We start from the raw sequence: 12,241 nt of genomic DNA on the forward strand, positions 1-12,241 counted from the left end.
GTTCCGAATCGCAGGAGTGGGAGCCTTGGAGTATCACTCTCACTATTTTCCTGCCTGTGACTGTTTTCCCCAATCTGTGCTCTGTTTCCTTTGTATGGGGAATGTAAACAGAATTTGACTTCAAAATCTTTCCATACACCCTTTTTTCACCTTTTTTTTTTAAGCTTCAATGCTAACTAGTTAAGGTAGGCATCAATAGTTTTTTGTCTCCACAACAAAACAAAATCATAAGGAACTGCAATTTACAACCTACAGAATTACAATGGCAACTATGAATAATCGCCCAAGAAAATATCTGTGGTGTAATGACTACTCCAAGACATTACCTCCTGAGAACTGCAATAATCAAATGTACTTGGTGCAAAAATTTAGCACCAAATCATGTCCACCTTCCCCTCACTACTGCAGAGAGGATTTTTTCAACGTTATTTTCTCATGTATTTTATTTGAATGCCACAAGCAGATTGAGAATAAAGGATTCAAGCAGTAAAAATGACGTCCCCTCCTCCTCCCCTTTTTGTACAGTAAATACAGCATCTGCAGATACACACTCGGCATTGTAAAGGGTAATATGCAGCAGCACTCAAAAGTGATCCTACCAACTGAATCCAAGTAACATTTAAGATCCTTCCTCACTCAAAAAAATACAATCTTTCATTAATTCCCTCGGATTTATACATTCAACAAACAAACTGCTGAAACCTGACACCGGCAACTGATAAATATTTCTTCAGCCTTTTCAATAAATGACCAGCAATTTTACATTCACTGATCTCCAGATACTTCAGTTAATATTTCCTCCTATTGTAAAATATGAGAGCGGATAAGTAAAGCCCTGCTGTAGCACTCACTGCAAATCACGGGCTGCCGGTATCTGGTGGTAAGGCTTTGACATACATATTGATGAAAGCTGCCTCATTGGACCCACACAACACATCCTATTAATTTTCAGCTAAATTTATGACATTTCAACTCCGGCACTGGATCAGCATCACTCAAAATTTTTATAGCAAGTCACAGTCAGACACCCACATGGAAGAGACAGGTATGCATGCCTGCACCTCAGAGGATCTCACAACTACTGCACAGGTTGCACACACATATATACAAGCTCTCAGAATCATCCCTGTCTCTGGAAAAATGGCGAGGACAGAGAGCAGCCTATCTACAGTTAAAATAGACATCATTTCTCCCTGCATTTGACTGACTCACAGCTTCCTTCCTCATCTTTAGTTGTTGATCCTTAACCATTACTTATTTTCACACTTATTGGTGTGTTCACTGAAACACACCAACTTACAGGGTCCAGAACTGCAGACAGAGCACATCCAGTACTTAAGGCTAATCTACAGCACCTCTGGGTCCAGAGCTAACCTGTAACACCTCCTTCAGCCTAACAACTAACCGAGGACATTTTTATAGTGCACCAAATAGATACTTTCTGGTCTCTTACCAGACAGAATCAGCTCCCTCAGCTCCTGCATATTGTTCTGAAGTCAGCCCCAATCCTGGTTTTTTCTCTTTCTCAGTTACGCACTCACGTCTTTTTGGATTTTTTATTCTTGTACACAAATCTGATAAAAAATGCCAGAATGGAAGAGGTTCACTGCAGGGGCCTTCCAGAAACTGAGCACAGCTCCCTCTAAGACCCTCACTGGGAATTTTACTGAGAGACCCCACAAACTTCTGGCTACAAGCGATGGGTCACTCCAGCTACAGCCATGATTCTTTGTGATACAAGGGAGGTCAGCTCACACAAATGAAAGCAGAGGTGAAAACACAAAAGGGAGGAGCATTGCCAAGACCCTGTAACTCCTAGTGCTCCATACCTCTCCCAAAGCCCAGTTCCCACCAGTGGGAACAACTGGGGAACCCCAGTGCCCCTCAACTTCATCCCAATCAAGGACAGGTGCAGGAGAAGACCTGAGCTCTTGGACCTCTCATCCACAGGCTGAGCTGGGCACTACCGTGCAGAAACTTGGGGCAGGAGATGCCACAACTCGATCTTTGCTGATCACAACAACACGTGCATCACAGACCTCCCCCCTGCATGGTAACACAGCTGCTGCTAGTTGGGCCCACTGCAGAGCAAGAACAGACATGTAAGAGCACACAGAATCAAGCCCCTGGCCATGTGCACCTCTTCACACTCACTGCCCTCTTCTCCCTGAACTATGTTAAGTCAGTTAAAACCAAAGTCTTTACTGCATTAAAATCCTCATGACATCACACAAGGCCAAATCCTGCTCACTTCACATCACCTGCACCAAACGAGTGGCAGAGCAAGACCCTCAGCTGAGGAGTTTCCCTTGTGAAGACCTGGTGTGGCCACCCCTTCAGCCAAGGGACCTACTTGGGACAACAGCGCAGAGAGCGGGTTTAATTCTTGCTTGACAGATACTGTGTTTTGTCTTTTCAACAGAGCAGCACGATACGTAAATACAGCGTTACATCACACCACAGCTCCTCCATATTTGGTGATTTAGTATGGCTCCAGAGCTCAGAAGACTACAAATCCCTTCCGCCAGGCTCCTGATTCATTAATCATGCCTATGCTTCTGCTCCTTTTCCATCAGATTGCGGGCAGCACATGGAAATGGGCACTGCCCTCTACCACTCTGGGAGAAAAATAAAAAATTCTTTAACATCTGTGGCTGAGAAGCGCAGTATGTGTGATTAGCAGGATTTTAAAGCCTTGCTTAAAACATAGCGAGCCAACAGCTGAGCCTCTTTTTGCTCTTAAACACACATATACACATGCGTTAAAAATAATACCCCAACTCTGCAGAAACAGGATGTATTCGTTCACAAGGTACGCGAGCGTACACAGATGGTTTTGCATACATGTATGTGTACAGAAACACATGCGTGCACTGATACTTATTTGCAGCCACTGCAAAGCCTTCTGAACTACAGCTCTCCAGCGTTCATTTACTGGCCAGTGTGAAGGCCAGAGAGGCTGCAGGAGGATTGAGCTGAACCTCCCAGCTCCTACTGCCCTATTATGGTTTAACTTTGTGGCCAAAGCAAGCCCAAGACAAGCTTCAGCACATCATGTGATGATGTACTGTGCCTCTGATAATGCAGAGCGGTCCTGTGGCTCCCCAAAGAGAGGTATCAGCAGTGCCACAGCCCAGACGTCGCTGGGAGAGGGGGTTCTGAAACCAGTTCAGGCATTTATTGGCATTGACAGGCCGCCGTCTCGCCTTTTTTGACTGGCAGTATCGGTGCCGTCTGAAGTGATTTGCAACGCCTGTTGCAAATGGGTAGTACTTTTGTTTACTAGCAGGATTTTAAAAGCAGAGCATGCCTTCTTACACTCCCAGGGCTCTGGGATTTTCTCTCACTCTTTTTTTTTTAATCTCATTTGTGAAAATATCTGCCCAGTGAACGGCTTATTGGCTTAACAAAAAAAAAAAAAAGTCATTATGCTAAGAAATGGAAGTTGGGTGTTTTTTTTAAAAGAACCCTGCATTTCATACTGTTTGTTGCAAAAAACAGAACTATGCCTTGGACATTTGTACGGCTGACATGTGGTTATGTAAACCGCAAACAAAATCAAGATACATCTGTCAAAACCACATCAGAGACAAGAGAGAGCACAGCGAAGCATTTATCATTTGGCTGAGGAGGCAGGCTGCAGAGAGCGGCCTTTCCTGTCAAACCAACCTTTTGAAATTTCCAACATGCCCTTAAACTTTTCGAGTAAGCATGTCTGTGCGCTTCAGCAACTGCCCTCTCTACTCTGGCCTGGCCAGTCGAAAATGGCATCTTAAAGTCAAGGTCGGTGGTGTCACTTTGCCATGGGGCTGTGTTTAATTACAGTCCGTACGCTGACAGCCAATATGGAACCAAGGCTTGCTGATGCTCAGTTAACTCTTTCACCCCTGACTTTGCCAAAGACTCACAAGCTCCTTGCTGTATCACTCGGCAGGCTATGAAAATCTCCTCCTGCAGTGCTACAGCAAGCGAGACACTGCGAAACAGTGACTACAATACAGGCAAATCACAAGAGCAGCCTCAAACAATACCGTTAGAAATGCTGGCTGGCATGGCACGTGCCTGTTGATCCTGCCTCTGCACAGGCACTAGGAAACACCAGTCCTGTGCTCCCCAACCAAAGGCAGGGTATCTAACATGTCGGCAGTCACAGTGAGCAGAAGACAGACAGACAACGGCAGTTTAGAACTATGAACAGGCTATGTTGCAACTGAAACAGAAATACACTCGCAAACACTTCTCCTTGAATTTACCTGCTATATGTTCCTGTTTAGGGCAAATTCCTCTAGATGACGTTGATAAACAATCGTCATCTTCTGGCGTAACCTGGATGCCAACCTCCACAGGATTGGATGCTTTTTTCAGCTCACTTGGTGAGGGTGAAGGTGGCTTATCCACAGCCTTCTCTAAGCAGAGACTGCCATTGCATTGTTTCCGTTTGTGCTCAATAAAAATAAGAATGTCCCCCAACGGGAAGTTCATCTGACACTGGCCACAAGTGAGGAGGTCATGGTCCCCTTCTGGAGCTCCCAGTGTGCCATGTTCAGGTTCCTCATCAGTGAGAATGGCTTCAAGAGGTTCGGCTGCAGTTTGAGAAACAAAAGGAGAATCATTAGAGCTCTCAGGGAAAGGCACTGGGCACAGGAGGGTTGAGGAACACACAGACCCCCCCACTTCATGAATATTACACCCCACTCACAACATCTGCCTGTTCTGCCCCAACTAAACCCATGCAACACGGCTATTAGCACGGCAGCGAGGAGATGAATTCATCAGTTACAGGGAAGAGGTTCTGCAGAAGCAGCTGTAGCATACAGAACTCAGAAAGCGAGCACTGCAACCCTCTCCGTGCTCCTAAATGAGGACAAATTTCTGACTTGACTGAATGATTTGGCGCTAAAATTAAATGAATAGGTTGGGAGAATACACTGCAAAACTCTTGTGGTACTACAAAGAGAAGTGAATAGTGTTTTATTGCCAGAGGCACCACTCATGTATATGAATTCAAGGCTAAATGCACTGCACACGCTCTCTCACACACTCATGGGTGTGTATTTTCCACCAGCGAGACCTACTTTCTGAAATTCAGAAGGCTTAACTACATGGGTGCAGACAAAAGGTGTTTCAACATATAGATACTGCACATTCCCTATACAGGCCATGCAAGTAGCATGTGTTAAAAGAAAGGGAGACCCAGACCACATGGCCACCCACACCCAGGCAGCGATACACAGGGCACATACAGCTTTATAACGCACGTTCACATGTATACATGTGTATTTGCGTCACTGTGCCCCTCAGCCTGTGTTCAGTTTCCAATTTAAAAACTCAAAAGATAGGAGCTCTTTTGGGGGAGGGAGGGCATGGGGCAAATACACTAATGAATGGCAGAATCCAAAATGATAAAAAGCAAGTGCAGCAGAAACGCCTGCGGGGCGAGGGGAGGCACTTCTGACTTTTCATCTACTCCTTGGGATTCAAACAAATATCAAATTCATGATGGAGTCTACCCCAAGATATTATCTAGATGGGATATTTTTAGTACTTAAGGAAACCAGGCAATCAGTCATTTTTTCATTTTTCCCTGAAATAAAGGAATGCCTAAATGATCTCAAATGTGTTGGCACTGGTGGCCCTCAGCACCTAAAAATCAGCATGGCCAAGCAACTGCCACATTTTCTCTTAGCAGTGAGAAGTGCCTTCTTTAAACTGAAAATACCTTGCCTAATGTTATCAATGTTGACAAATTTCCTGAATGAGCTCCAAAAAGCTTCATTATGAGGCTATTTCTGCTCACAGAATCATCAGTAGATGCTCTAACAAGGCAGATGTGGCTCTCCTGTCTTGTAGCCTTTTTTTGTTGTTGTTGGTTTTGGTTTTGTTGCTAAGTTTGCAGAGAAATACCTTGCTAATCTGTGCGCAGCCTCCATCACCATTGCCTTTCACAAGAGGAAAAAAAAATATAAATACTAACAGCGTGCTGGTATTCCTCTCTCTGCACAATACAACACCCAGGCTAACAGCAGCGAGCAGGAAAGGGTACTAGCAAATACAACCCACATCAAAACACTGCCAGGTAACGTAGTGGGAGAGAAGATAACTCCTAAACAGTTAATCACTCTGACCTTCTTTAGCTGGCTGCCAATTTCACATTTAATGAACTTAAAGCCACAGAGAATCAAAAAATAGATTTTAATTTGACTGCACGATATTGGAACTGATTCTGATAAAGTGCAAAAATCCAGTGAACTCAGGTTAAATTTATTTCAACCCTACCCAGGCTGCATATTGAGGAGGAAGATCTAGAGTAGCTCCCAGTTGTGCTGGGTAAAATAATATCAAAAGAGCACACTACCTCACCGTACCTCAGCTCCAACTAGGACACAGGGATCCAGCCCATCATTTCTTGCCTCTGGTACTACTTCTAATTTAACGTAAGGTCAACCACAGGAATATGAAGGTTACATTCCGATTAATAAAAACAATGTCTTAATCGGTGGGGTTTTCTTCTGAACTTGCAGACCGACTAGATAAGCCGAACAGTGTGCGTTCCACACTCCTCGGGAATCTGAAAACGGAGCAGTGTGTTTCTGCGGGATTGCTGGGCATGGCATTCCTTCTCCCCAGCCATTCCTCTGCGTTCAGACCGAGGAAGTAAGTTACGACAGGGCTAATTCCACCAGTAGCTCACTGCACACCACAGACAAAGGTATTTTGCAAAGCCAACTTCTAGCTCCCGAACTCGGCGAAAGACACGAAATAACCCGTATTCCCCTTACAAGTGGCTTAAGTGCGGAGCTCTGCATAATCATTCCTCAATTACAATGTTTTCCCGCGGCCTGATTTCTTTCTGACACTGTCAGTATTATTAAGCAGGAGAAGGTAAGCTGCTGCTTCAACACCAAACAGTTTAAAAAAAGCACTAAACAAAAATAGAATTTGCTAAAGTCTTTACTAGCTGGGCTGATTTACAGTCCAAACCAGGAAATGAAGTGGTAATTCAGAGGTTGCTGATTACACCTCCACATTTCACCTAATTAATTTTATAGGAGGCAAAGTTCTTGAAAATAACAAGATGATCAAATGTACAGATATAAAACCTGTAACCTCAACATTTTCTATGCTCTTAATGTAAATTATTGCTAATTAACAAGAATTACATACTAATGTATGAAATACATCTGGCACCGTGTTCACTGCAAAACATTTGGCTCCTGACAGAGGCAGAACCAGAAAAAAAAAAAGGGGGGTTATTATTCCTGCTACTTTTAAAGCAGTATCTAAAACACTGGCTTTATAAAGAAAACAACAAAAATACAAATCACCTGGTCTCGCTACTGAGCTGCAGAATACACGTTTTAATTCTGGGGCAATCAAAATTCCCTGCCTGGGTCCCTAATCATCCGTCCCTATTTTTCATGCAAATTGCCCTTACACCAACATGTCTTTTCTTTGCCCTCCTACTCCCCCCCCCCCCCCCCCGCCCCCCTTCTCAGTCACCCAAACAACCGCACTGTCTGTCTGGCAAAAAGCGGGACGGATTTTGGAGAGAAAGGAGGTACGGGGGGTGATGGGGAAGGGAGGTGGGATGCCACGGTACGGCGAAGGGAAATGCCCCGGCAGCGCAGATGCACTGCCGGGGCACTTCCCTTCGCCGTGCCGTGAGAAGGATGGAAAAGAGGCTGTTTAATGCCAAGTTTATGTCCTGGGATCGTAGAAAGGGGATAAAACTTGGGGATACAGTGGGTACCAACAGGTTTTGGGAGTGGAGGGAACCCGGGAGATGGTAGATAAGAGCATCACTCGCTGCCTCCCGGAGCAAGCAAACTCCGCGCAAAATTAAGAACAAAGAAGAAGGGGGTGGGGGTGGAGGGAACTGGGCGCCCTCCCCCCTCCCGCCGCGGGCCGGGAGACAGCACAGGAACTGGCCAGGTTCAAGTTCGCGGGGCTGCCCGGTCCTTGTTTGATCTCGCTGTGCCTCCTAGCGACCGAATCGGGCAGGCGGACCTTCCACCGCACCGGCATCCCCCCGCAGCTCGGCTCCCCCAGCTCGGCCTCCCTCTCCTCCCTGTTTCTCCCAACCCACCCACACCTCCCCCTTTCCCATCCTCATCGCCGGCGCAACTCTCGCCGAAGGGAGCCACACACACACATACACACACACCACCCCCCCCATTTCCACGGGACAGTCCCAGCCGCCGCCACTCCCGCCCCACATGTGCGGAAACTGCGCCGGGCCGCGGGTGTCTCAGCGGGGGGATCTCGCTCGTCTCCTCTGCCCCCGGGGACGACTCGCAGACTCCCCCCTCTCTGTGATGTCTTTTCCCCACTCGGGAAAGCCCACCCCTCGTAGACCATTTGGGGGAGGGTAGTGGGAAGGGGGGGGGTGGGGGGGGTGTTGCACACGCCATGAAATCGTAACCCCCACCCTAACATGCAATTCAAAGAAAGGAGAAGAAAGGGGGGGGGGGGGGGGGGGGGGGGGGGGGGGGGAGGAGGAGGGAAATCCCTGAGAAGTGGAGGGGAAAGAGGGCAAAACTGGCGGGTTGGGGAGGCTGAAGGAGTGAGTCCTTCGATCTCCCACTCCGGGTTTTAGGGAAAACTTTGGCAGGACAGAGCTCCTTGGCCGGCAGCGTTTCGCTCACGGGTGCTCCATGTGCGAACCTGGCTGGAAACGTCTGTGCAGCCGTGGGGGGCCAGAAATAACAACGTAAAGTTTGAGGTGGTTTTGCAAACGGATAGGGATTTCTAGCAGGCAGAAATAGTCCTGGATTTTATCTGACATCCCTGGGAACAAAACCCAGGGAGTAAGGGGGGGGGGGGGGACGGCGACAGAAAGTGGGGCGAGTTAAAAGAAGCGAGAAGCATGCATTTCCCCTTTTCCCCCCAGCTCACCCAGAGGAAAAGGGGCTTTGTTGTTGTGTTTTGGTCTGGGGTTTTTATCCCTTCTTTCCCACCCCCCCTAGCCCCAAACGTTTCCAGCTCGAGTTGCCTTTTGTTGTGCAAAGAGCGCTCCCGCTTATCTTGCATCTAGCCCTGGTGTGTGTGCAGGCGGCTGGAGAGAGGGAGGAAGCCAAGGAGTTTTTGTTGCGAACGATGCATGGTGGGGGATCGGAGGTTTAGTTGCCTTCTTCTTTTTTTTTTTTTTTTTTTTTTCCTCCCGGGTACAGCGGATTTGGTTTGGGGTTGCAATGCAGAGGGTGAGAACAGGGGCCGTTAGCGGGTGCGAGTGTGTGTGAGCGTGTGCGTGCTCAGCTCGGGCTCTAGGCTCGCCTGTGTTTGTTGGCAGGAGGCTCCCCGCACACGCGGTGCTTGTAAACATTCAGACACGAGATTTTTCCCAATCAAAATCCACTTCCACTTTTTTTTTTTTTTTTTTGAAAATCTTCCAAAAAATAGTAAGCAAGCGGGAGAACGCGAAGCGAAGGCGAGGAGGGAATCCCTCCAGGCACGGCTCAGCTCGGCTGCCTCGCCTCCCGGTTGCCGCCCCCCGCCCCAGCCAGCCCCGAGTCCGAGCAGCGGCGGGGCGAGGTCGAGGCGGCGGAACCCCGCACGATGCCGGCCCGGGGACGGCCACCCCGCAACCCCACGGCGGGAACAAAAGGGAGGCGGCTCAGTTCGGCTCCCCCTCCTTAGGAGGGTGGCCGCGGGGCGACGGGGCGAGCCTGCCGGCAGCGGATGGGCTGCAAGCGCTGGACTTTCTCCTCGCTCTCCTCGCCCGCAGCTCCCGCCCTCCCGATCAAGGTGTCCGGTATCCATACCGCCGCTCCCATTGGAATTTCTTTACACTTTCGGTCGATTCTGACCCGCGGTAGCCCCGCACCGAGCCCGCGCGGAGCGACTGGCCGCCAGTACCGGGGCGAAATCTGCCGCGCTTGCCGCCAAAGAGCGGGGAAAGCGGGAGGAGCGGGGAGAAAGGAGCGCAGCGGGGCAGGGCAAGAGCACAGGGTAAGAGAAAAGAGAAGAAAAGTGATCAAGGTGATTAAATTAAAGAGGGAGAAATTAACCGGAATGCTGAGAATCCCGAAATGGATGAGTTCATCTTTTTCCCCGACTCGCTCTTACTTTTTTCTTTCTCCCCCTCTCTCCCCCCCCTTTTTTTTTCCTCGTTCTCACTCGAATTAAAAATTAAACCGTGAAAGGGAAATTAAATAAATCGCTCTCCGGGTTACTTACGTGAAAATTCCCGTTTGCTTAAGTGCTGGGGTTTGCCTTGCTTGCGGCGCGACATGGTGGGTTGGTGGCTTCGGTGGCTTGTGAGTCGCTCGGTTCACATCGGGAGAGACGGGTTAGAGAGGAAGGAGACTCCAGAGAAAATATCTTCATCAATGTCTTTTGACATCCAAAATAAATTAGAAATAATACAAAGATGGCGCAGGGAAGATGAATTGTGGGATAGCAGTCATGGCTTTTTTTTTTTTTTTTTTTTTTTTTTTTTTTTTTTTTCCAAGGGAAAAAAAAAAAAGAGAGGGAGAGAGAGAGAGAGAGGGAGAGAGAAGGAGAGAGAGAGATGAAAAAAAATGGCAAAAGCCCCCCTGAGCTGCAAGTTCAAGTGCGGACGTGACGTCCCTGCGAACTTGAACGTCAGGAGCCTGGATGGACAGAGACATACAAAACATGGGCAGGGCAAGCCGGGGAGAGGGGAGGAGGGAAGGCGAAGGCAACACCAATGGACACTCATCAGGGGCTGGACATGAAAAAGAGAGCAGGACAAGCCAATGGACAGTGATCGCAGGGGGGAGAGGGGAGGGGGCGCGGCGGGAGGGGGTGCACCGGCCGCCCTGCGCACGCTGCCGAATGGGGCCGGGGGGCCGGGGACGGAGGTGGCGGCTGCTGCCCCGCAAGTGGCCGCGGAGGAGCGGCTGCGGGAGGGGAGTGGAGAGAGGGGCGAGGGAAGGCAATTAAACACGCACACGGGGAGAAAAAAGGGAGGGAAGAGAGAGGGAGAAAGCGAGCAGCGGCGGCATACGCACGCACACCCCCGCTGCAAAAGCAAATATATCAATGAAGCAGCAAAAGCCGGGCAGGGGGGGCTGCGGGGCACGCGAGCCCCGGGACGTTGCCGGGAGGTGGGAGAGCTGGGGGACGCCAGGTAGGACCGGAGACCACCCGAAAAACAGGCGGGGGCGGGGGGGCACATGGCTCCCGGCTTCCCCACTGGTATGTGTCCCCCCCGCCTCGAAGCTGCCGAGTCCCCTCCTCCCGGGAGCTGCGGCCCGTCCCCTGAGGACGGCGGCAGTAGCCCCGGGGGGGGTGGTGAGGATGGCGGCGGGCACCAGAGGGAAACTTCGGCCTTGCCCCGCCGCTGAGCTGCGGTTCTCGCCGCGGGGGGAGAAGCGAACGGAGTTTGGCGATCGGGAAAGCGGCAAAGCACAGAAGGAGAAGCCGCGGGGCGGGGTGGAGGGGAGAGAAGGCCGGCGGGATCGCGCAGCTTTCTCCGTAGGCTTCTCTCGCCCACCAGTCTGGACACTCTCTGCCGGCGGAACTCCGAGCCCTCGCTGTAGCGACAGACTCTTAACGAAAGCGAAACGCGGGGCTGCCGGCGGAGGGCTGGCACTAGGGGAGGGCGTGGAGGGGAGAGAGACGGGGCGCGGGAGGCACCGAGAAGTGGCTGGAGTTGGGAGGATGCGGCTGCAACAAGCGGCTGCAACTTCGCCCCAAACACTCGGAGAGACGCAGAGGCTGCCGGCACCGGGAGGGATCAGGTTGCAGTAAGGAGTAAGCACCGGAGGCGAACGGGCATTTTGGAGCAAAATGTGGCTGCGAAAGGAATGCGAGGGGGGAATGAGAACAGTGCCCAGGACAGAGGCGGAGGGACAGTGGCCCGGTAGGAGGAGAGAGTCGGACGGGAGACCGGGGGGGGATCGGGAGTTGCTCGCCGCTTGTGAGAAAGATTGGAACTCGACGAGCTGCGATCGCCTGGACACAGCCGTGGGAACATAGAAGGGCGGGTAGGGAGAGGGACTCGGCAGGGGACTGAGGCTCAATGGTGGACGGGGCTTGGCTGGGACATGTTGGCGACGCGAGCCCAGCCCAGCCGGGGCTGTCAGCCCAGAGCGACTGGCTCCCGCGTGGAACCGTTTCAGCTTCCCGCCAGCAGCTCGCCCACACCCCCTGCCCCGGCTCCGCCCGCGCCGGCCGGCCCCGCCGTTCTCCTGCCGCATGCGAGCCCAGTCGTGGCTGTCACCGCAGCCCCCAGGGGTACCAGGAGGGCATGTGGAAGGTAGTCTCCGTCCTACGT

The 12,241-nt window shown here is 50.6% G+C and overlaps 1 protein-coding gene across 5 annotated transcripts in view; it reads right to left on the reverse strand.

The window, feature by feature from the left end:
• BCL11A (BCL11 transcription factor A) overlaps window positions 1-10,729 on the reverse strand; it is a 71,893-nt gene extending 61,164 nt beyond the window's left edge. For 4 of the 5 annotated variants that reach the window (XM_054180060.1, XM_054180059.1, XM_054180058.1 and 1 more), the window contains exons 1-2: window positions 10,177-10,729; window positions 4,254-4,583 (exon numbers count right to left, since the gene is read on the reverse strand). In XM_054180060.1, coding sequence (XP_054036035.1) covers window positions 4,254-4,583; window positions 10,177-10,231 — 385 coding nt within the window. In that variant the 5' untranslated portion in view covers window positions 10,232-10,729. The remainder of the gene's footprint in view (window positions 1-4,253; window positions 4,584-10,176) is intronic. The other variant, XM_054180061.1, reaches the window with a different exon arrangement.
• Window positions 10,730-12,241: the final 1,512 nt, after the last annotated feature.

This window comes from Dryobates pubescens, chromosome 3, assembly GCF_014839835.1.
Source record: "Dryobates pubescens isolate bDryPub1 chromosome 3, bDryPub1.pri, whole genome shotgun sequence".
In the NCBI taxonomy this organism is placed as follows: domain Eukaryota; kingdom Metazoa; phylum Chordata; class Aves; order Piciformes; family Picidae; genus Dryobates; species Dryobates pubescens.